The sequence below is a fragment of the Coregonus lavaretus genome, assembly GCF_964263955.1.
Source record: "Coregonus lavaretus genome assembly, chromosome: 8".
In the NCBI taxonomy this organism is placed as follows: Eukaryota; Metazoa; Chordata; class Actinopteri; order Salmoniformes; family Salmonidae; genus Coregonus; species Coregonus lavaretus.
In genome coordinates, this window is record NC_139995.1 from 28,169,513 (window position 1) to 28,194,989 (window position 25,477).

At 42.6% G+C, this 25,477-nt stretch overlaps 2 protein-coding genes across 2 annotated transcripts in view; both read left to right on the forward strand.

Moving 5' to 3' along the window:
* The window catches only part of LOC311133801 (cyclin-dependent kinase 18-like), a gene marked incomplete at its 3' end in the record, with an annotated part of 53,152 nt that extends 38,156 nt beyond the window's left edge, over positions 1–14,996 (forward strand). The window contains exons 3-16 of the mRNA XM_084167373.1: positions 3,915–4,063; positions 5,015–5,161; positions 5,706–5,762; positions 6,554–6,668; positions 7,279–7,373; positions 7,513–7,575; positions 9,515–9,638; positions 9,841–9,961; positions 12,483–12,580; positions 12,723–12,828; positions 12,935–12,977; positions 14,048–14,138; positions 14,376–14,453; positions 14,962–14,996. Of these exons, the coding sequence (XP_084023499.1) occupies positions 3,915–4,063; positions 5,015–5,161; positions 5,706–5,762; positions 6,554–6,668; positions 7,279–7,373; positions 7,513–7,575; positions 9,515–9,638; positions 9,841–9,961; positions 12,483–12,580; positions 12,723–12,828; positions 12,935–12,977; positions 14,048–14,138; positions 14,376–14,453; positions 14,962–14,996 (1,322 nt within the window). The remainder of the gene's footprint in view (positions 1–3,914; positions 4,064–5,014; positions 5,162–5,705; positions 5,763–6,553; positions 6,669–7,278; positions 7,374–7,512; positions 7,576–9,514; positions 9,639–9,840; positions 9,962–12,482; positions 12,581–12,722; positions 12,829–12,934; positions 12,978–14,047; positions 14,139–14,375; positions 14,454–14,961) is intronic.
* Positions 14,997–18,046: 3,050 nt separating this feature from the next.
* Positions 18,047–24,845, forward strand: LOC311133986 (major facilitator superfamily domain-containing protein 4A-like; the record flags this gene model as incomplete). Its single annotated transcript, XM_084167609.1, has 10 exons — positions 18,047–18,279; positions 22,107–22,305; positions 22,445–22,699; positions 22,942–23,071; positions 23,354–23,469; positions 23,557–23,730; positions 24,172–24,319; positions 24,388–24,458; positions 24,576–24,696; positions 24,769–24,845. The coding sequence occupies 10 exons, from the start codon at positions 18,047–18,049 to the stop codon at positions 24,819–24,821; spliced, it is 1,500 nt and encodes a 499-aa protein (XP_084023735.1). The 3' UTR covers positions 24,822–24,845.
* Positions 24,846–25,477: the final 632 nt, after the last annotated feature.

The window sequence follows — 25,477 nt, forward strand, 5'->3', positions numbered from 1 at the left end:
AGAAACACAATCAGCTCACAGATCAGAATGACTATATATAGGTGTGTCACGGATCCCCCCGGTACTGCTGCTCATTCCGTTCACCAGCTCCGGAGGTCTACGTCACCGGCTTTCTAGGCGTCACTGACATGGATTATTACCACCAACCCCGGACTGTGTTGTCTCATTACGCACACTTGGTTCCCATTCCCCCTGATTAGTATGTGTATATATGTGCCCTCTGTTCCCCGTTGTTCTTGTCGATTATTGTCCCATGTCCGTTGGTCTCGTAAGTACCGGCGATAGTGCTCTTGTTGTTTACGGGTCTCGTCCCGTGTATTGTGTAGAGGTTACACCTCGCTCTTTGTTTGGGTTACATCCCGGTGTGATATATATATACTGTACGTGTTTGTGTTGGGTGGAGTAAATAAAATCCCTAATATGAATTCCTGCGCCTGTCTTCTATTCATTATACAACGTGACAAGGTGTATATCCTTAAGGCAGCTTTATCAACATAATATCCCCTTCAGTCGCCTGTCTCAGTAGGTAAGCAGCTGTGTCATACTTTAAAAAACGAAAAAGTCAATAAGTCACGCTTGAGTGAGGCTGATGAATTCATTATCATACCTTACAGGCTAACACACACTCACACGTGTGTATCAGGGAGGCCACCCGTCCGCCTGCCAGTCTAATCTTTAAGTCAATCTAATACAGCAACCTAGTTTATATCCAGCGCAGCTTCACTATATGAAATCATCATTTTGATACGCTAACAAGTGTACTGATGGAAAGATGAATGTAATTAAATAAGTTAGATCATCACATCAAACACTGTCATACTAAATTTGACCAGGGCCAGTGAGAGAAGAATGCATGCCCCATCGGTAGAAAACATCGTAGTAGCCTACAACCATAAGCTTCATTAGAAATGCCACTCTGAGAGGACAACAGTCAGCAGACAGCTCCTGTCTTGAGTTAGAGTTTCCTACCTGGCCATGTAAGAGCCTTTCAGTCTGCCCTTTAATACATTATTCACTTCATCATATGTCCTATATAATCTCCCATTTTAGATAGGATAGGACTAGAACACACATTATTTTAAAGATACACATAGGTTGATGTCTCTGTACCCTCTCATCATAAAGAACAATTTTATTGTGAACACTGCTTTCCTCCCCCTGAACCTGCACACAAACAAAAACACAACTACAAACAAACTGGCTCACACTCAATCTCTCTCCTTCTTTGGGGACATGGCCTTACATAAAGACAGGTATTGACATCTTGTGGTCCACTTATTGGATTGTCCTTTTCCAAACAAGCTGTCTTATATCTTTGTGTTTGTTTGTTTGTTTGTGTGTTTGTGTTTGTGTGTGTGTGTGTGTGTGTGTGTGTGTGTGTGTGTGTGTGTGTGTGTGTGTGTGTGTGCACGTGTCTCGCATGCCCTGACCCCAGTTACAAGCAGACAGATCAAAGGGTTGCTGTAACTGTGATATTTAAATGACGAGCCAGCTCCCTTTCTTTCTTCCCCTCTCTCTCTCTATCGTTCTGTGCCCACTCATAGCAGGAATATTAATCAAACTAAGATGTCATGATAGCTATCATTCTCACCATTCATCTATCACTGCTTCATTCCATCCAATTCCCTCTCTCTCGCCTTCATTGATCTCTCTATCTCTATTCCATCTCTCTATCGCTCTTTTGCCCTATTTATTTTTGTCACCTTATTTTTCTAACACTGTTAAGTGAGCTGGTTAGGTACTTGCCTCCTGCCTATGAATAATTACCTTTTAGTTAAACTCAAATCTACCATCTAAATCTCCATCATCATCATTTGTGTGTATGTACACCAGAAATGGTATCTGTGTTTGCAGACACAAGTGTGTGTGTGTGTGTCTGTGTGTAGGAGTAGCCAGGACTGTTGAATATCTACTAATAAAAGGAAGGCTGTGGGTGCAGGAATAAATATTAATGGCTGAGCTATCTGTCAGAGCGAGAAGGAGACAAGAGAAGGAAACAGAGAAAGAGAGGGGGGGGAGAGAGAGAAGGAGACAGAGAGAGAGGAGAGGGGGGCGGAGAGAGAGGATATTTCTCTCTGTTTAGCCCTATCCTCACATGCTTTTGTTAGCAATCAGTGTCCCCATGGAAACAAAGAGTTAAAGAGCTCACTGCAGACTACATCAAACAGGCCAGGAGGCAAACGGCTGAACACATACACACGAACGTGCAGAGGCACACACACACACACTAGCAACGGTCATCGAAATTGTTAAAAGATTTTTAAAACAATCCTAATAAATGCAACAGTTGGACAATGATACTCATTTGTACATTTTTATTTTTAGTCATTTAGCAGACACTCTTTTCCAGGCGACTTACAGTAGTGAATGCATACATTTTCATACCGTTTTCGTACTGGTCCCCCATGGGAATTGAACCCACAACCCTGGCATTGCAAACGCCATGCTCTACCGACTGAGCCACATGGGACTACATTTGTTTATGTTTATAATCCATCAGCTATTGACTGAAATATAGCACATAAGACATTTTACTGGCACAGACAAATAATGAATGGAGTTCAGGGATTTTAGTGAGAATTCAGGTATTCAATTTATTGTCAAATTGCACAATAAAAAAGTTTTGCACTTATATATTTGATGTTTTTTTTTTGTACGAGGTATTTTTTGATGTTTTGTGTTAAAATAAGGAAAATTATATGTGCCTCATTTGTATTGGCATATATGAAAACATTAACATAAAGGGGAGGAACAGAGCTACAACCACCAAACACTTGCTCTATCTAGGTTGCCTCATTAATTACTGTTGTTGTCATGTTCTCTTGCATAATTCAACAAGTGTGTCAATAGCAGGATACCCTCGGATTAAACATCAATACGCTTGGCTCTAGATTACACCTATCTATACAAACTTTACATTGTTTGCGAGATCAGACATAATATCACTATAATCCGAGTGTTGATTTTCGGAACTTGCTTTCATTTCAGCGCATCTAATTTGTAAACATTTCAACTGTATTAAATCATTACTTTTTTCAATTCCACAAAAAATGAACACCCATCAAAACAAAGGTATCTATCTTCTCTTTCTTGTGATGTAAGTGTCGAGACGGTGCGTTAAATCCCATACAAAGCATGAGCATTCTTATAGATTCAATGGAAAGCCAATGTATTCCATTGAGCCCATTTCAGCCATTACCGGGGGCTGTGTTTGACAGGTCATTACAAACATTTCTGCGGTCGTAACGTTAACGGGGAAAAAATACAGAGTCGCAGGAGTAAAATGAAAGCAATCAATCCAGCGAGATTTAAGTGACAAGTGGATTTTGCACCCCTCAAACACAGGAAATAAATGGCTGAAAAAGACAGATCCTCAAGTGGGCGGGGCATGCGCGTTGCTACACACACACACACATCAAATCACTATACACACATAGGCGCACACACGTATCCACATTCACACATATACACATAGGTGTCAGTCGGTGTGTGGTGGAAGAGACACATATCCACTCCAAACACACCCAACAGCAGCGAGACCAACAATCCATTCACACACAGGATCAAACCAGGGCTGAAACACTCCACCATGAGCTGTTCAAAGATCTGACACAGTTACACATGCACACACTTCCACACTGTATAGCTGATGCAGCCTTGTGTAGTGTCCAGACTGAAAGAGTGCTGTATTGTTGATTCGTAAAGAGTAATTGTCCACTCAATCTGCTGTGTACAACACTGAAGAGGATAGATTGTTAAAGCAAGCCTGTGTGTGTGTGTGTGTGTGTGTGTGTGTGTGTGTGTGTGTGTGTGTGTGTGTGTGTGTGAGGCTACAATAAGTATTTATCAGTATCTGTGTTACGTTTTCTATAACACTAAAGTGTATGTTGTCTATCTCTCTGTCTAACCTGCAGCACTGACTCCAGACAGCCTGACCCTGCCGTCGCTACACCCTGAGGCCAGTCCCAGTCCAGTGAGCCCTGAGCCAGCCACGCCCGGAGCACAGTCCCCCTCCCAGCTCCAGTACCGCAGCAAAGCACCACACCGACGCTTCTCTATGGAGGTGAAACAGGGAGGGAGAGTTAAGATTTTCATATTGACAGGCCAATTAGTATAGTATAGCTCAAAACACCAATCTGAAAGGAACTGCTATACTGAGAGAGACACTAAGTAAATATAGCCTCCTGTACAAATTAGATAACACTTTACTTGAAGGGGGTATACATAAGGCATTCATAAAACCATTATGAAACCAGTCATAACACCATTATGACATCATAAGAGCTACTGACTGGGTTCCTCTCCTCCCTCTCCAAGCTGAGTGGCCTTAACATCCTCTCAGCCTCAGAACAGCAGTAGCTGCTACACAGCCCACAGGGAATTACAAGCCATCGTCTGAATTTTCTTTCTTTACCGTCTCTCGCTTTCTTTCTTCTTCTTCTTCTTTTTTGGTTCCACTAAACCCAGCCATGCCAGATACCTTTAGTGAGAGAATTCAGCTGTCTTACTTTTCAACAAAAATAACTGCAAACACATATGTTTGTGCACGCAGAAATGAGCACACACACACACACCCTGGGGAAATTCACATACACACAAAAACTTTATTTTAGATAGTTCCAGACATGTATTACAGGGGGAAGTGTGAGATAGAAAGTCACTCACAGGAGAAACTGTGTCAGAGGGTGAGAGACTGGGAGAAGAGATTAATTTAAAAGAGGTTTGATAAATCTCGCCCTACATTCAAACAGGTCTCCATTCATACAGAATAGACCCACAGAGAGAAGATTACATTCTCAAACCAATGCTTGTCTAATCATCCCTAGCTTTAAATAGCCACAATCTCTCCTCACCTGTACACTGTGATAACCTTTGTCTGGCGATGAACGTTCTGGTGCAATGTGTCATTAATCATGTGAGAATATTGCCCATTTATGATGTGTGTATATTGACAAATAATGATTGATTATGTGTGAGTATTGCATATTGATGACTGATTATTGATTATCTGCAGGACGTGAGTAAGCGTATGTCTCTGCCCATGGACATCCGCCTGCCTCCAGAGTTCCTCAAGAAGCTGCAGATGGAGAGGGAGATGGAGAGTGAGAACAACTCTCCTCCCTGCAAACCCCTCAGCCGCATGTCCCGACGGGCTTCACTGGTTAGTACCCCATACCTCGTACCCCTATACCTCATACCCCTATACCCTAATACACCCATACCCTAAATCAAACCCCTCAGACGCATGTCCCTACGGGCTTCACTGGTCAGTATCACATACCCGTACCCCTATATACCGTAATACACCCATACATCAATACCCATGGACATCCGCCTGCCTCCAGAGTTCCTCAAGAAGCTGCAGATGGAGAGGGAGATGGCGAGTGAGAACAACTCTCCTCCCTGCAAACTCCTCAGACGCATGTCCTGACGGGCATCACTGGTCAGTACCCTGTACCCCCCATACCCCAATAGCCTAATATACCCATACCCCAATACCCAGTAGACTACCCCCTATACCCAATATCACAGTATCCCAATACCATGATCCCTAAACCATATGGTCATAACCATACATATATCAATTTACCAGTCATAACCCTACAGCACAGTTACCCTACACATAACTAACCAATATCCCAATACTGTAATAATACCCTATTGACCTAACTATAGTAGGCTACCTTATGTGTTTTTCCATGCAGTCTGACATTGGCTTTGGAAAGCTGGAGACGTACGTGAAACTTGGCAAACTGGGAGAGGTAAGTGTGTGTCGCTATGGTTATGCTCTTTCAGATGCAGTTCAAGGCACACATCCAGCTGATTTAATAGGTGCAGGATACAGAGAATAGCATGTGAAAAGAAAGGAGAAACTTGAAAGTAAAGGTGTGTGGGTATTCCCAGTGTGTGGGTATTCACCTTCCCTTTTACCTCATCTAGCTCCCTTAAGAAAGTCTAACAGGAGACAAGTGAGTCAACACAGTCTCTGGGGACCTACTGGGTTTCACCAATCTACAATAGCTGGATAGGTGTAAGCAATCCCCCTACTTAGTTTCCTTCATATTTCTTACACCTATTCAGTCCTGCCAGATCTGTGAAGGGGAGTGAACATGGGCAGCATCAGGGTGGGAGCAGTGTTCTGGAATGTTTTGCAGTCTAGGTCATCTCAAACCAGAGGGGGGAGTTAAGACATGTGTTTACAGTAAACTAACAGAACCAATGAATGGTCAACCATGACTGCTCCTCCACATAACAAGGTGGTCCTCTTTAAATACCTTACATCCTGCAATGAAACAAGCCAGTGTTTCAAGAGAGAGACAGCAATGACATAAAGCAAATTAACCTTATTCTTAATAGGTTAGGGTTTGGGTTATGGTTAGGGGTAAGGTTATGGGGAAGGGTTAGGCTCAGTAGTTAAAAGGGTCAGGGTTAGACATTTGGCATAGCCAGAAAGTGACGATCATTATATGTGAGAAAGAAAACTGACTGATGTGATTGACTATTCCTTCCTGTTTCCTATTTCCTGTTTCAATTACTTCCTGTTCCTGTGTAGGGTACGTATGCCACCGTTTTTAAGGGTCGGAGCAAACTGACAGAGAACCTGGTGGCGCTGAAAGAGATTAGGCTAGAACATGAGGAGGGAGCACCCTGTACAGCTATCAGAGAAGGTAACACACAGCACCCTATAGAACCATCAAACCTCTCTCCTAACCTCTGCTCACCCCTCCTCACACCACACATACCCAAAAAAGTGTTCCAACAGGGCTGAGATTTACTACAGTAGCTCAGTGGTCCCCCCAAATAAATACATACAAATGTAAGAAACTCAGTCCGGCTTTCTACTTACTCTAGAAAGTTGGAATAGTAGAATGCACAAGGTGCAATTTTTTAATTGGGTAGTGCATCATCATGTCAGTCACTGCATACTTTAGAGAGCTATTTATAACTTGTCAGAAATGTCCAGCTCAACTAGCCCATGTCAGCTAATGTTTTTTAGCTAGGTTTTTTAGCCCATAGAATTTGATATAATGTTTGAGTTACTCAAATATCACATGAACACACATAAGACATGGCAAAATGTGTAGAATTGCAGAAAATAAGCTTTAAACATGCAACATTTTCGCTCTGCCAACAAGAGGGGTGTGAACAGTTTGTGTCAGGAACAGTGCTTGTGCCCATAGAAATGGGCGTGACGCCACCCAGTGGAGCTAAAATGTCATTACCATGTCCTCCATGCAGCCAGAGCTGCATCCAACCATTTTCTCTGTGTCTCTGCAGTGTCTCTACTGAAGAACCTAAAACACAGCAACATTGTCACACTGCATGACATCATACACACAGAACGCTCCCTCACTCTGGTCTTTGAGTACCTGGTGAGTAGTTCAAACATCTTTCAAATACTTTATGAGCAGTTTAATAACCAGTGTTATATCTGCTTTTTTATATAGCTTCATGTTCATGTTAAAGTTCTGAAATAGTGTGTGTGTTTGTGTTTGTCTGTGTGTCTCTCAGGACAGTGATCTGAAACAGTACCTGGACAACTGTGGAAACCTGATGAGCATGAACAATGTCAAGGTTAGTCCCCCAGAGCCATACAGCAGGTTTTCCTACTTACAAAGCATGTAGAGGTCTGTAATTTTTATCATAGGTACACTTCAACTGTGAGAGACAGAATCTAAAACAAAAATCCAGAAAATCACATTGTATGATTTTTAAGTAATTAATTAGCATTTTATTGCATGACATAAGTATTTGATCACCTACCAACCAGTAAGAATTCCGGCTCTCACAGACCTGTTAGTTTTTCTTTAAGAAGCCCTCCTGTTCTCCACTCATTACCTGTATTAACTGCACCTGTTTGAACTCGTTACCTGTATAAAAGACATCTGTCCACACACTCAATCAAACAGACTCCAACCTCTCCACAATGGCCAAGACCAGAGAGCTGTGTAAGGACATCAGGGATAAAATTGTAGACCTGCACAAGGCTGGGATGAGCTACAGGACAATAGGCAAGCAGCTTGGTGAGAAGGCAACAATTGTTGGTGCAATTATTAGAAAATGGAAGAAGTTCAAGATGACGGTCAACCACCCTCGGTCTGGGGCTCCATGCAAGATCTCACCTCGTGGGGCATCAATGATCATGAGGAAGGTGAGGGATCAGCCCAGAACTACACGGCAGGACCTGGTCAATGACCTGAAGAGACCTGGGACCACAGTCTCAAAGAAAACCATTAGTAACACACTATGCCGTCATGGATTAAAATCCTGCAGCGCACGCAAGGTCCCCCTGCTCAAGCCAGCGCATGTCCAGGCCCGTCTGAAGTTTGCCAATGACCATCTGGATGATCCAGAGAAGGAATGGGAGAAGGTCATGTGGTCTGATGAGACAAAAATTGAGCTTTTTGGTCTAAACTCCACTCGCCGTGTTTGGAGGAAGAAGAAGGATGAGTACAACCCCAAGAACACCATCTCAACCGTGAAGCATGGAAGTGGAAACATCATTCTTTGGGGATGCTTTTCTGCAAAGGGGACAGGACGACTGCACCGTATTGAGGGGAGGATGGATGGGTCCATGTATTGCGAGATCTTGGCCAACAACCTCCTTCCCTCAGTAAGAGCATTGAAGATGGGTCGTGGCTGGGTCTTCCAGCATGACAACGACCCGAAACACACAGCCAGGGCAACTAAGGAGTGGCTCCGTAAGAAGCATCTCAAGGTCCTGGAGTGGCCTAGCCAGTCTCCAGACCTGAACCCAATAGAAAATCTTTGGAGGGAGCTGAAAGTCCGTTTTGCCCAGCGACAGCCCCGAAACCTGAAGGATCTGAAGAAGGTCTGTATGGAGGAGTGGGCCAAAATCCCTGCTGCAGTGTGTGCAAACCTGGTCAAGACCTACAGGAAACGTATGATCTCTGTAATTGCAAACAAAGGTTTCTGTACCAAATATTAAGTTCTGCTTTTCTGATGTATCAAATACTTATGTCATGCAATAAAATGCAAATTAATTACTTAAAAATCATACAATGTGATTTTCTGGATTTTTGTTTTAGATTCCGTCTCTCACAGTTGAAGTGTACCTATGATAACAATTACAGACCTCTACATGCTTTGTAAGTAGGAAAACCTGCAAAATCGGCAGTGTATCAAATACTTGTTCTCCCCACTGTATATATATAGAGTTCGGCCACCTTTTAGAATGGACGCCATGTTGCTGCCATTGAGCATTCCATTTATCCATTCATGACAAGTATTTGGATTCTAATTTTAGAAGTTCAGTAACATAGCATTGTTTAAAATTAAGAAAAAATCCATGAATTGCTATTGGTCAATACTGCCCATGGGGAGCTAACATGGTTGCCGTATGGAATTATTTGATTGTACTGTGTCATGTAAATGCATCATAATGCAGAACCCTCAATGTCCTAACTCTCGAAATATATGGCTCTGGTCACCCCTACTGAACACAGTTCATCATCATCATCTTCTCTTCTTCTCTCTCTCTCTGTCTCTGTAGATCTTTATGTTCCAGTTGTTACGTGGTCTGTCCTACTGCCATAAGAGGAAGATCCTTCACAGAGACCTCAAACCTCAGAACCTGCTCATCAACGACAAGGGAGAGCTCAAACTAGCTGACTTTGGTATGACATGCACACACGCACATACATCAGATAGTCTCCCCATAAAGATAGATACACAGACATTGGTAACTTAGCAACAGGTCTCCCTCTATATTATCCCTAACCTTTTCAACACCCATCCTGCATGTAGATAGTAGACCAGATCAGTAGATAATATTCCCTCTCGGAGATCCAGCTCATGACTGTTTGTTTGATTGGTCAGGTCTGGCACGGGCCAAGTCTGTGCCCACTAAGACCTACTCCAACGAGGTGGTGACTCTATGGTACCGCCCCCCTGAAGTACTTCTGGGTACCACAGAGTACTCTACACCCATCGACATGTGGTGAGTAGTACACTACACACACACACACACAGACACACACGCACACACCTCCATTCTGACTCACAGAGACAGAGGCATTTTAGCAAACCTCCTCTACGTGTCTGTCACATTGATTAACCTTCATTAACAACAGTGGAAACCTAAATGAGGGAAACCATGTTTTGATTAGATGTGTTGTCCACACTATACATCATCACAGCAACATACAGTGCCTTGCAAAAGTATTCTTCCCAGTTGGCATTTTTCCTATTTTGTTGCATTACAACCTGTAATTTAAATTTATTTTTATTTGGATAATGTACATACACAAAACAGTCCAAATTGGTGAAGTGAAATGAAAAAGATTACTTAACGGAAAAGTGGTGCGTGCATATGTATTCACCCCCTTTGCTATGAAGCCCCTAAATAAGATCTGGTGCAACCAATTACCTTCAGAAGTCACATAATTAGTTGTGTCCACCTGTGTGCAATCTAAGTGTCACATGATCTGTCACATGATCTCAGTATATATACACCTGTTCTGAAAGGCCCCAGAGTCTGCAACACCACTAAGCAAGGGGCACCACCAAGCAAGCGGCACCATGAAGACCAAGGAGCTCTCCAAACAGATCAGGGACAAAGTTGTAGGGGTTGGGTTATAAAAAAATATCTGAAACTTTGAACATCCCACGGAACACCACTAAATCCATTATTAAAAAATTGAAAGAATATGGCACCACAACAAAGCTGCCAAGAGAGGGCCGCCCACCAAAACTCACGGACCAGGCAAGGAGGGCATTAATCAGAGAGGCAACAAAGAGACCAAAGATAACCCTGAAGGAGCTGCAAAGCTCCACAGCGGAGATTGGAGTATCTGTCCATAGGACCACTTTAAGCCGTACACTCCACAGAGCTGGGCTTTACGGAAGAGTGGCCAGAAAAAAAGCCATTGCTTAAAGAAAAAAATAAGCAAACACGTTTGGTGTTCGCCAAAAGGCATGTGGGAGACTCCCCAAACATATGGAGGAAGGTACTCTGGTCAGATGAGACTAAAATTGAGCTTTTTGGCCATCAAGGAAAACGCTATGTCTGGCGCAAACCCAACACCTCTCATCACCCCGAGAACACCAAACGAGATGTTTTTCATCGGCAGGGACTGGGAAACTGGTCAGAATTGAAGGAATGATGGATGGCGCTAAATACAGGGACATTCTTGAGGGAAACCTGTTTCAGTCTTCCAGATATTTGAGACTGGGATGGAGGTTCACCTTCCAGCAGGACAATGACCCTAAGCATACTGCTAAAGCAACACTCGAGTGGTTTAAGGGGAAACATTTAAATGTCTTGGAATGGCCTAGTCAAAGCCCAGACCTCAATCCAATTGAGAATCTGTGGTATGACTTAAAAACTGCTGTACACCAGCGGAACCCATCCAACTTGAAGGAGCTGGAGCAGTTTTGCCTTGAAGAATGGGCAAAAATCCCAGTGGCTAGATGTGCCAAGCTTATAGAGACATACCCCCAAGAGACTTGCAGCTGTAATTGCTGCAAAAGGTGGCTGTACAAAGTATTGACTTTGGGGGGGGTGAATAGTTATGCATGCTCAAGTTTTCAATTTTTTGTCTTCTTTCTTGTTTGTTTCACAATAAAAAGTATTTTGCATCTTCAAAGTGGTAGGCATGTTGTGTAAATTAAATGATACAAACCCCCAAAAATCAATTTTAATTCCAGGTTGTAAGGCAACAAAATCGGAAAAATGCTAAGGGGGTGAATACTTTCGCAAGCCACTGTAGCTAAGCTGTTCCTTCACTTAACTCGCATGTAAGCCTTCACGCCTGATATAAGCAATCACCATGGTGATCATTTCTGCATCACATTCATTTACCTTGAATCTCCAAAGGCTGTTATCCAGCAACACAATACAGAAACTTTCAACTAATTTGCAACACATTATTTTCATCAGTGGATGGGTCTCCATCGGAGCAGAGACCCCTAGTGATAAACAAAGGAAATCATTGTACTCTATTACACCCTGGCTCGTACACAGGCCTGCTCTTTGATTTGTGTGTGTGTCTCTGTTCTACTGACAAACCTCCCGCTATATGTCAAATCAAATCAAATGTTATTTGTCACATGCTGTGTAGACTAAAAGTGAAATGTTTACCCGTGTGTGTGTGTGTGTGTGTGTGTGTGTGTGTGTGTGTGTGTGTGTGTGTGTGTGTGTGTGTGTGTGTGTGTGTGTGTGTGTGTGTGTGTGTGTGTGTGCATGATGGTCTGGACAATGTGATGTGAGTCCATAAGAGTGTGAGTGTGTGTGCGGCTCCAGGGGTTTGTTATTTCCATACACACTGTGAGGCATTACCACCTCCTTTCAGGCATTAGTCTCCAAAGATCACGTTGGACGTGTTCCAGAGCATCAATACTGTGATGTATCATGGGTCAATTGTGACTGACTGATCTACAAATAATCTGCTATGTCGAACACGCCCTTTCACTTTTCATTTCAATCCTGTGTGTCTGTGCTTCCTGTGTGTGTGGTAAAGGGGCGTGGGCTGTATTCTATTTGAGATGGCGACGGGTCGTCCCATGTTCCCCGGCTCCTCAGTGAAGGAGGAGCTGCACTTAGTCTTCAGACTCATTGGTAATTCTACTCTTTCATTTATAGCACAGGGGGCAATCTTGCTGGGGTAACTAGATACAACCCCCCATACAGACATAGAATATGAAGCATTTACATTAACCTCTCCCCTCTCTCTCTCTCTCTCTCTCTCTCTCTTTCTCAGGTACCCCAAAAGAGGACAGCTGGCCAGGTATCTCCAATAATGATGAGTTCAGATCCTACATGTTCCCTGAGTACAGACCTCAGCCACTCATCAACCACGTGCCTAGGTAACACAACCACAGCATTACTGCAATAAGACCACTCACCAACCACTAGCTCAGGTAACACAAACCACAACCCAGTAACATAACCACAGTCTACTGTCCTCTCCAGGCTGGATACTGAGGGGATTGACATGCTAACTGCTCTACTCCTGGTAAGAAACACATCCACACCAACCTGTAACCACTAGTGTTAACCTCTTAAGGATCTGACCCTTTTTTTTTCCATTTTAGCCTAAAATGACATACCCAAATCTAACTGCCTGTAGCTCAGGACCTGAAGCAAGGATATGCATATTCTTGATACCATTTTAAAGGAAACACTTTGAAGTTTGTGGAAATGTGAAATTAATGTAGGAGAATATAACACATTAGATCTTGTAAAAAATATATAAATGTTTTGTTTTTTTGTTCCATCATCTTTGAAATGCAAGCGAAAGGCCACAATATAATATAACAGTTTAGGTGCAATTTAGATTTTGGCCACTAGATGGTATTAGTGTGTGTGCAAAGTTTCAGATTGATCCAGTGAAGCGTTGCAATACTGGACTATTATGTATCAAGTCTGGCCAAATGTGCCGAATTCATCAATTGATACATTTTCAAGTACATAACTATAGAGAACATACAAAAATTATATGGTAATACCAAATGTAAGTTTACACACTCCCAGGAATGTCATACATGATGGATCATTAGCTTATACACTAACTTTCACACATCTAGATGGCCGGGCGGGGTGGGTGTGGAGCCAGAGACAGCAGGGGTTCAAACTGTAGAACCCAGTTCCTACATTTAAATATAAAAATTGATTTTATCAAACAAAACTATGCTACATTTTATCTCTGGGACCTTAGGATGACAACTCAGAGCAAGATTACTGAATATAAGTACATTATTTACCTTCAGAGGTGAATGTATCAAACCAGTTGCCGTGATAAGTTTTTTGTTGTTGTGCACTCTCCTCAAACAATAGCATGGTATGTTTCCACTGTAATAGCTACTGTAAATTGGACAGTGCAGTTAGATTAACAAGAATTTAAGCTTTCTGCCCATATAAGACATGTTTATGTCCTGGAAGGATTGCTGTTACTTACAACAGTCATGCTAATTACATTAGCGCACGTTAGCTCAACCGTCTCGTATATACGAGACACCGATCCCGTAGAGGTTAAATACCAAACCTTTATTCTGGTGTTGTGTGTATTTCCCTGTGTTATTTCAGTATGACACTAGGACCAGAGTCTCAGCTGAAGCATCTCTTAGACACCCCTACTTCCTCAGTCTGGGAGAGAACATCCACAGCCTCGCAGACAGTAAGACACACACGAAATGTATTTGACTTCAATCATGTGGTGAGGATGATGTATTAAGTGGCAATTTATGTGTTGTGCTTTATGCTCTCTCTCTCTCTCTCTCTCTCTCTCTCTCTCTCTCTCTCTCTGTCTCTCTCTGTTCTCTCTCACTCCCTCTCTCTCTCTCATTGTTCTCTCTCACTCCTTCTCACTTTCTTTCTCTCTCTCTCTCTCTCTCACCACCACCCCCCTCTCTAGCCTCATCAGTGTTTTCCCTCAGAGAAATTAAACTGCAGAAAGACCCAGGCCACCGCAGCTCAGTGTTCCAGCCTCCAGGTACAATACAACAAATACAGTGTATATATATATATATATATATATATATATATATATATATATATATATATATATATATATATATATATATATTTTTTTTTTTTTTTTTACCTTTATTTACTAATCCCATAAACCATCAAATAACACAAAAAACAACTACTGCAAATAAACCATGAAACATGTTCAGTTCATTCATGTGATCCAGGCTCTGTCGTAGCTGGCCGTGACCGGGAGACCCATGGGGCGGCGCACAATTGGCCCAGCGTCGTCCAGGGTAGGGGAGGGAATGGCCAGCAGGGATGTAGCTCAGTTGGTAGAGCATGGCGTTTGCAACGCCAGGGTTGTGGGTTCGATTCCCACGGGGGGCCAGTATGAAAAAAAAAAATATATATAAAAAAATAAAAATGTATGCACTCACTAACTGTAAGTCGCTCTGGATAAGAGCGTCTGCTAAATGACTAAAATGTAAATGTAAATGTAATCCTCCTGTTCTCTTTACCAAATCCAGGTCGGGGGAAGAACAGAAGGCAGAGCATATTCTAAAGGAAGACCAGCCGAAGGAGTGCAGACAGGGAGAGAAAGCCTCAAGGAGGAATCGGCTTTGAAGACAAACGCACTCCAATCCCTCATACAAACAGAAATACAAATGCAAACACAAACATCCAGGTTACATCAGTCTAACCTCAAAGGTCTTTCCTGGTTAAATAAAGGTTAAAGTTAAATTTACACAAACACACACACATCTAACCCTCTCCCTCCACACAACAGAGGATGGATACAGACAGGGTTTCTGAGAATGAACTAGCACTGCACCTCAAACGGCTTGGAGCCGAGGTCCTTCTATATGAGCATTCTACTCTCATGATTCTGGGGACTGACTAGGAACTATCTCCCATTCTCTTACCCAATCCCCTTCACACTCAGTCCCCTGCAGACACTCAAGCTAACCAATCACTCTGCATGTTTCACTGATCTCCACTTCTCGCTTTCCCTTCCTCCTCTCCTTCTGTTCATGTCCCCTTGTAATAAAATAACACAGAGTTAGCACCTTGCAACACAACCACCATCTGAGACCAAAACTCTAAATCCAAACTAAATCTGAACAGTTGGGGAAGAGTCCATTTCCGACAAACCTGCCTCTACATAACCACCCCATGATTTCACCTAGTGGGGATTTCATTAAAATCAGTATTACAGTACATTTCTCACGTTTTTGAAATTGCCTTAGTAAAATGTGCTAGAGATTTCTTTCTTCAAAATATGATATATAGAAACCTACAGTATGTGTTGTGGGCATTTACTTTGCATTAGTGAATAACACAAGTTTAGTGATCGTATCTCTGAGTCTCCTATTTGCACAAACCTGAAGTCACATCTGAAGAGTGTTCCTGGACTGGCCCTAGATTAAGATGAAGAATGATTAGACAAAGACCATTACATAATGAACCTGGAATTGCATATTGGAACCGACTATTCCAATTGGTTTATTCACTTCCATTCACTGGAACACAAATTCTGATTTCCCCCACTTCTCTCTGAAGTGTGCACTTGTTCCCTCCCCCTGGGAAATGGGCTTGGGAATTCCATTTTGCTCCCAGAGCAGATATAGGCTACTTCCTGAATAATCTGGACATGTACGACATCACTGTCTAATCTGTCCTCATCTCATGTCCTCTCCCCTACCTCTCACCTAACCTCCTCTCACCTACCTCTCTCCTAACCTAGGGTGCATCTAGTCTTGAGGGGCTTCCTCTTCTCCTCTCATTCATATAAACTGTTATAAAAAGACAGGGTCACTGAAAAGCAATTTTGGGTAAGCCTACTGGGAATCAAGCTGCTTACACCTCTGTGTGTCCAGCACATTCACATCTGATGAAGGAAAGGGAACAAGGAGAGGGAGCCACTATAGACTACTCAGATGCTGTTCTCTCTACCCCACACTGGAGACAAAGCCAATAATCTTATAGAGCTAACTTTCCTTGTCTCCTTTACTTCCTCACCACCAAACTGAAAAAATGGACAGGTAAAAGCAATATGGTGGACACTTATCCAGTCCTATCAGTGGCCATGACGGAAATAAGGTAAGGAAGGGAAGCCAAAAGCATTGGGACCCACTGGGAGAGATGGCGATCTGTGTGTTACACATTTAAACTTCCCCTCTGTTTATTTTAGCAACCTCTGGGGCAGAAGTATTAGCCTACTGTATATGTTTTGCTGTGGTAAATTAAGATATTTTAAATACTGTACTGTAATGAAAATAAATAATATATATGTACTTTAAAGGCCCAGTGCAGTCACATTTTTAAAAAAAAATTATGATAATGCCCTTTTAGTATAAGAGCTGTTTGAAAATACTACCTGTTTACTGTCCGGCGGTAAATAAGTTAATAGACCAATTAGAAAGAGCGTTCCAATCCTCTCTGCCAATAACAGCTAGTTTTCAGTTTTCCCCTCACTCAGACCACTCCCATACAGTCTTAGCAAAATTCTTGCTTGAGAAATTGCTCTTTGCTAAGAAGCTATCTGGTTATTTAGATATTTGTTTCTTTTTTACCATTTTAATTGACAACAATCACAGTAAAGTACTTAATTGTAACCCAGAAATGATTTGATATTGAGATAGAAACTGCTGCATTGGACCTTTAAGAGATGTTTTTCTTCTTTCTCAGTGAATTTTATGCCAGATGATACAAGACATGACTGTATTAAATGACTGTAGATGATGTCTAAATGTTTTATAAAAGATATAAAGTATATTTAGATTTTGTATAAAATGTGATATTCAATATTTTGTGTGATTTGTCTACTGCGCTATTATTAAAACTAGAAACTGAATGTATTGTGACTGCCAAGAAGCCAAAAGTGATCAAATAATAAATAACTGATAAATGAATAAATTACATCACTCTGTAGCACAATGACCGGCTCTCATTCAGTACTTATACTGAAATTAAATAGAAAGCAAGAAAATGTAAAGTGTTCAATAGGTGTCACACTTCCAAATCTGGCCTTTCATACTACCTTGGACATCTAATCATCCATATTTTGTCACTCATGATCCGCTGTATGATATTGACCATAACCTATTTATTAATATCATGAATCTCGTGCTCATAATGAGATTGAGGAAGACCGACAGGAGGCGCAACACAGACCAAATAGACCTATTCAATGGACAGATCCAGAAAATGGAAAACCCTCCATTAAAATGCATTACACGGAAAATAACGACAATGGCACTTCACATAACATAGATTATAGCTTAACAGGAAAATCTAGCCTTGGAAGATGCCCTTCTCTCCTACCGAGCAGCACTGTTGAGTTCAGTGATGGACATCAGTCTCCAGGGGAAAGGGGAGGGCACTGCGAGTTTGACAGGTCTATCAGTGTGACGTGACTGGGAGGCAAACAACAGTTTATTAACTCAACCTACCAACCATATGCAGGCATCCCAACTTCGCCAGCCAACTATAAATAACTTCAGGGGTTTTGTTGTCGGTGCACGTCGAGGTCTCCTTATAACCTTCGTCTCAATTAAATTAGATGGTTTCCCTCTCTTAAACAGCTCCAGTGCTTGTCACGGCGACTACGAGATGATGTTTGTAGATGATCTGGTCTGGGCTTTGTTCAAGCGCCACTGGCGGCACACACTGACCTACTGGAGCGTGTTCTTCAGTTTCGGGCTCTGTATCGCGTTCCTGGGGCCGACCATCCTGGACCTGAGGTGTCAGACCCAGTCCACTCTGCAGGAGATCACCTGGGTCTTCTTCGCCCAACAATTCTTCCTCATGCTGGGGAGCGCCCTAGGGGGACTCTTCAAGAAGACGTGAGTGTCAGATGTCTGGCTACTGGTGTGGCCAATGTGTGTCAGGGTTGGGGTAAATTTAGTTTCAAGTGATTTTGAAACTACAACCTGGGATTTGTTTTTCAGCAACAGCAATTAACAGCAGCCCCTCCACTTGTTTTGGTGTGCAGCTGAGGGATTGAGGAGATGTAACCTTTCTAATTCATTGACAGTGCCCTAGATGCAAAGGACTGACAGTCATAACATCCACATGGTAGACTAGTTTTAAACATCATAAGTTTTGAAACTATATATTTGTGTCCTTTAAGTTCCTGTTATTTGTGAACAAAGGATGGAGTAATAACGCTTTATATTGTGGTTTATGATATAGGGTAAGACAGTTGTGCTAAGCTCTTGAGGCATATTTTAGCAGGGGTGCAAATTTCACATGTCCCCCCCACATTCTGAAATTGCATTTTTGTCCCCACCAGTTTTGTCATTGGAATGGGATACAAAACGAGGCGACGGTGTGCTTTAGAACCATGCGGACGCCTCCGAGCGGTCGGATAGGCTGTTTGGAGTGTTTATCTGACTGAGAAAAAATAAAAATAATGATTGTCCCCCCACTTCTAAAGCCAAAGTTGCGCCCCTGTATATTAGCAATATTATTCAAGAACCAATGGGTATATCATGAATTGAAATGACAATGACCATAGTCGGGTTAGCTGACAGCGTCACTAAAACGACATGCACGTTTCAATAACCAGGTTTCCATCCAACATTTTTATGTGTGTAAAGTACCAACCTGGTTTCATATTATTCTGTACCTAAATCCGAGACACTGCATTAAGTATGATACAGTATCTTACATTTGGTATGGTTACATAAGACAGATGGCTACTTAAGGCAAAATCAAAAGTAGGGTGGTTGGGTAGGCGTATAACATGAAGGTCCAGCAACCCAAAGGTAGCAAGTTTAAATCTCATCACGGACAACTTTAGCATTTTAGCAACTTTTCAACTACTTACTACTTTTTAGCTACTTTGCAACTACTTAACATGTTAGATAACCCTTCTCCTAACCATTTAGCTAACTCTTCACCTAACCTTAACCCTTTTAGCTAACCTTTCACCTAACCTTAACCCTTTTAGCTAACCATTCCCCTAACCTCAACCCTTTTAGCTAACCTTTCCCCTAACCTTAACTCCTAACCCCTAGCCTAGCTAACGTTAGCGAGCTAGCTAACATTAGCCACCTAGCTAGAATTCCTAATATATCATACATTTTGCAAATTCGTAACATATCATACGGAATAGGTGATGGACAGCCATACATTTTTTAAAAAAACATACGAAATGTAATGTATCATACTTAATGGATTGTCTCAGATAGAAGTGCAGAATAATACAAAATGCTCGGAGACCAGGTTGTGCAACCAACCACATGTCTGATAAAAAATGTCATGACAGGCCTGATGCAAATTTGTCTGTAAACTTTCCAAATGTCAACAAAGCAAAATACGCTATAAAGGTGCTGGGATCTTTTGGGGTCTGTAAAAAAACTCATTTATGCACAAATATTGATATAATAACCATCATATCGAAGTAGACTTGGAGTCACGCAATGATATGGTGTGTGGTCCTCCCTCTACAACTCTGGAAACCAAGCAGTTTATTAGGCTACAGATGAAATATGTTATGATGAACTTCACAGGGTGGTGAACGTGCACAGTGATCTTGATGCTCCTTTCCAATAAATATCAAGGGTCTTATTCTGGTGACATGATGATCGATGCCTGACTGCCATTTGACAAATAAAAATATCCACAATAATCTCATCATGTAGACTAGCATACCTAGCACGTGCCAAGACCAGAGAAGGCACATTTGCTATTTAATGCAACATATTTGTGACAAAACTATCGGTAGAGTTGAAAATGTGATGGAAACACTTGAAAACTTAAGCGAAAAATAAAATGTTGTGTGCACTACATCATCACGCACAAATTTTTATCCGCAACAAGTCAGTTTGGTGGAAATGCACCACGGGTGGAAAAATTTGCATATTTTCTTTATGCAGATTTTCGAATATTTGCATGAAAATCTGTTGCCAATTGGATGGAAACCTAGCTAATGAGTAAGACATGAGGATTCCAAAGAAATTGACAAAAGTCACCCACGGACCCCCCACACCCCACGCCAATCCCAACAACGAGTATACATTATCAGTTCTCTATGTTTGACGAGTGGTATGGAGCTGCGGCTCGGACTATTGTTTCCTCATCCTATGTAATGCATTCCCAGTGAATTTGGTGATGGTTCTTTCCCGTGTTCAGAGAAATTAGTCATTGAAGTTGTTAGGTTTATGTCTTATCCTACATCCTGGTATTACCAGGTTCTGACCCCTAGATGGTGCTGTTCCTGCTCGTCTTTTTTTTTTAAGAACCCCCCCCCCCCCCCCCCTCAATGTTAAAGGGATAGTTCACCCAAATTATTAAATTACATTTTGGTTTCCTTACCCTGTAAGCAGTCTGTGGACAAGGTATGACAGCAACCTGTGCTTTGGTTTTGTTTACCTGGCCACTGTTTCAAATGCTAACTTTTTAGCATTTGTGGCGCAAGTCCAATGCAAGTCAGTGGTACCTATATTAGCATTTTGTGTTCAAATCATCCTAAAGTATCTTGTAACTCAATTATGTTACTTGAGATGATTTGGATATGAAGCGTGAAAATGCAAATCTAGGTACCATTGACTTGCATTGGATTTGTGTGACAAATGCAAAAAAGGTAACAGCAGCCAGGTAAACAAACCAAAGCATGGGTTGTTGTCATACCTTGTCCAATGAGATATAAATGTTTTTTATGTTGAATAAATGACTGTGAAAATGTGTATATCAGAATCTAGACATACTGCATATTTGAGAGAACACTATAAGGAGTATAATGACACCAACATATTATCTGTGTCATGTACAGTTCACAGATCATAGGGTCTTACAGGAGGCATGTATAGGTCTAAAAAGGGCCTAAAATTGCCAATTTCATCATGATTTTCTCAAAACAGGTTTGTGACACGTTAAAAGCATGTTAAACAACTTTCCTCCCAATTAAGTTTCTATGTGAGAATTGCCAGAGCAATCTGAGATAACAAAAAAATGTCTGCTGCTGTGGAATTGCCCAAGTCAAGAATATACAGTTATACCACAGACTTGACAGACCAGACAAGGCTTAAAGTGCTTTGCTTTTGTTTAAAACTGTGATACTCCTTGGCAGAAACAGGAAGGGAGAGAGAGTGAGAGCGATGGGAAGAGAGAGAGATTGAGAGGTAGGGAGAGTGAGAGAGAGAAAAAGAGAGATGGACGTATTCTGGTGTTATCTGCAACTTGCCGTGTTTATTAGGGACCCAGTCTAATGGAATGTTAGTTCTCAAACCAGCTCAGAGCGAGGGAGTGGGAAGTTGGCGGAATGGAGGTAGAGATAAGGCGGGGCTCGCTGTACACTAGGTGCCTCAGGGGGTCTGATAAACTCTGACAAACAGGGTAAATACGACCGTAGCACTAATCAATGGGGATTGGGTCAAGGTGACATTCCTGCTACAATACTGCCCATGCTAGTAGAGCTGGAGAAACAGCCCCTCAGCTACCCTACCTACCTGGAGCTGCCTCTAGCCATGGGTTAAGACCAGAGAGGGGAGAGCTAAGCAGGCCAGATGTGACTGGAAGTGGAGCGAGAGGGCCAGCAAGGGGGCTCAATTACCTTAAACAGAGGGAGCTATAAATTGTTGTTAACTGTTTTAATTTCTCTCTTTACCAAAGCCACTGTTACCCAAAAGAGTGCTCTAATATCTGTCCCCCTCCCTCCTCTTTCCAGGCTCCGCTGCGCCCTCTCAGCTCTCTTCGTCTCTAGTCTTGTCATCTCTGTGGTTTTTGCCATAATCCCACTATGCCACCATGTGCTGATGCTTGCCGTTGCCATGGCAATATCTGGCACGGCAATGGGGGTGATTGACACCATCGCCAACCAGCAGCTGGTGAAGCTCTACCAGAAAGATTCAGCAGTGTTCCTACAGGTCAGAGAGAGAGGGAGGGAGGAGGGAGTAAGGGAGGGGGAAGGAGGAGGGATGGAGGGGAGGAGAAAGTGAGAGGGGTCAGGGGTATTTTAATCACAAATTGCACAAAAATGATTCTCCCCTCCCATCTCCTCCTCAGGTCCTGCATTTATTCACAGGGCTCGGTGCGTTGGTGAGTCCCCTGGTAGCAGACCCGTTCCTGTCTGAGGAGAGTTGTGTTCTGGGGGGGAACATGACAGCCAACTCCTCCACTGACCTCCATCACCTTCGCAGCTCCCTGGCAGGCAAAGGGACAACCCCCCTGCACAACGTATCCAACCACTACCACCTCCACACAGAGGGCATCATCACCACCAACATCTCCTACGCATTCTGGATCATGTCTTTTATCAATGTAAGTGTATAAGCACTTTGTTAGCAGTTAGATTGTGGTGTTGTAGCTGTGGTTGATACAGTAGCTGCAGGTTAGCAGTAGTGGCTGGTTGATTTGAATAACAAAACAAAAGGGAGATTGTACCACAGGGCAAGCTTCCTCGAGATCACTGAGAAAGATGGCCCTTTTGCATAGACAGTAACCAGGGAGTCACAGAGAGATTTTGTATTTTATTTTTTCAATTGTGTATGTTCTTTCTCTAGCTGCCTGTGCCTTTAGCAGTGTATTTGTTGATGTACCGTGAGCGGCTGTTCCCCTGCTCCAACCAGAGCCCTCGTCTGCTGGACAAGGAGAAAAACTCAGAGAAGAACCAACAGGACCACAACATCCAGGGTAAGACACCTCTCACCCAACCCAGGGTAAGTCTAACAATAGTCCCCTCACACCTCACAGGGTAAGACACCTCACACATTCACCCAACCCAATGTAAGACCCCCCTAAAATATCCACAACAGCTGCCAGGGTGGAACCCCATAGACACTACAGCCCAAACTTCTCACCAACTAAAACATCACTAGTGCGGGGCTTGAATAAAAGCTTGAACACTCTGTAGCTGTCCAGGCCTGGGGTTGAAGAACCCTGAACTAAACATGTCATTCTGTACTATAAATCCAGGTCGCGGGGGTTTGCTTGGCTGCTGTAACTATGGTGATGTGAAGGATCGCCCCGCCTCCTACTTCCTCCTTTACATTCTGGGCGGAGCCGTGCTCTTCATCACCGATGGCATCATTGTGAGACTGAACTTTGCCACACACACACCCACATAGACACGACTGCTCACTGTCAACCTACTAATTCCTGTTGTTTGTTTAACCCAGGGTTCCTACACAGGATTCATCTACACCTACGCAGTGTCTCCTCCACTCTCTCTGCCTCACAAGATGGCTGGCTATCTGACCAGTGTGTTCTGGGCATCTGTTACTACGGGCAGACTGGCATCTATATATCTGTCATACAGATACACACAACAACGACTAATCAATGTCAGCCTGGTACAGACACACACTTGGTTTTTACATACTAGTAGCGTGTGAGTGTTGAAGTGAGAAGTGAAACTGCCTAAGATGACGCGTCTGAGAAACAGACATTATTGGAGATGATCAGATATTTGAGATTGGTGTGTTTTAAAACAGTCAGGTGGCTGCATGGATGTCTTTTGCACACTTGTACAACACACACACATACAATGTGAAGAGCACGAAACCCAGTTTGAATTCAAATAAAGAATTCAAATAAAGTTATAAATATATGCATTAGAATGTTACAGCAAAACCAAGCATTTACAGGTAGATTACAGGTGGTAAATATGCTGATGTCCTCCTTACAACTTTATTTAGTGAGAAGGGCATGGACATATGATAACTATGCCAAAATAAATAATCTTACCTCTCTCCTGCTCTCCCTCTCTTTCTCTCGGTCTCTCTGTGTTTCAGGTGGGGGTGATAGTGGTGCAGTGTCTGCTGTTGATCCTGTACTCCAGCCATGTGTTCATCTTCATGGGAACGTGTATGTTAGGCCTCTTCATCAGCAGTGTGTTCCCCTGCATGGTGGCCCTCACAGAAGATATGGTCAACTATAAAGGTACAAACACACACAGTAAGAATGCTTGTATTTGAGTTGATATAGATAGTCTCCTCTCCCTCCCTCAGGTTGTGTCACTACTGTCCTGGTGACCAGTGCTGGGACAGGAGAGATGGTGCTGCAGCTTCTCACAGGACAGGTAAGGAACACAGGAGGGTGTGTGTGTGTGTGTGTGTGTGTGTGTGTGTGTGTGTGTGTGACTGCTTTATATGAATAGACTGTGTTTACTGTAGGTGTAATGTGTTTCTCACTTCAGTTGATCCACAGTAAAGGCAGTTATAGTTTCCTGTTGGTTGGTATGATCTCATCCTGCATCGGATTCACTGTGTTCCTCGGCCTACTCTACATTCAACACCTACACAGGAGCTCCCAAGCAGGTAGACACACACACACAGGTTATGAGGAAACTATTTTAGTAAACTTAAACTGTCTTATTTATTTATCCACAGCCAAACGTGCTAGTAAGGAAATCGCCATGACGGAGAAGCCTTTGAGCGAGTGATGGAGAGAGGCCATGAGGATGAAACAAGGGACAGAGAGATGAAGACAGAGTAAAGGGAAAGCACAGCGATGACCCAACTGTTTAAAATGCCTGGAGGAGAGGCAGCAACTACTGGAATTCAACCAGACTTTCTCCTCAACACCCAGAGACAATCAAGTTCAACCCAAAGACAATCCCTTGTTACCCAGTATCCACCCTCAGATCAAACACAAACTTAGACGGATTATTCAGATTTAGCTGGCTATAGATACTTACAATAATCTATCCACTCAGAAATCGTCTGTTTGGAATTATGAATTTAAGATTTATTTTTGTATGTTAGAACTGGGAAATGTTATGTGTTATGCAGTAGCTGTCTGACTGACTGTGGCATTCATAAAGCAGGAGTTGGAGAGTAGATGTTAACTTTGCTTGTTTGTGTCTTGATAAAGCATTGCTTGTTCATGTCTTTGTCTTTCTAAATGCTGTCTGACCATGACAGTGTAAAGCCATGAACAGGCTGAGACTAAAGCCTCCTCCATTTACATTTTACATTACATTTTAGTCATTTAGCAGACGCTCTTATCCAGAGTGACTTACAGTTAGTGATTACATATTTTTTTTATACTGGCCCCCCGTGGGAATCGAACCCACAACCCTGGCGTTGCAAACGCCAT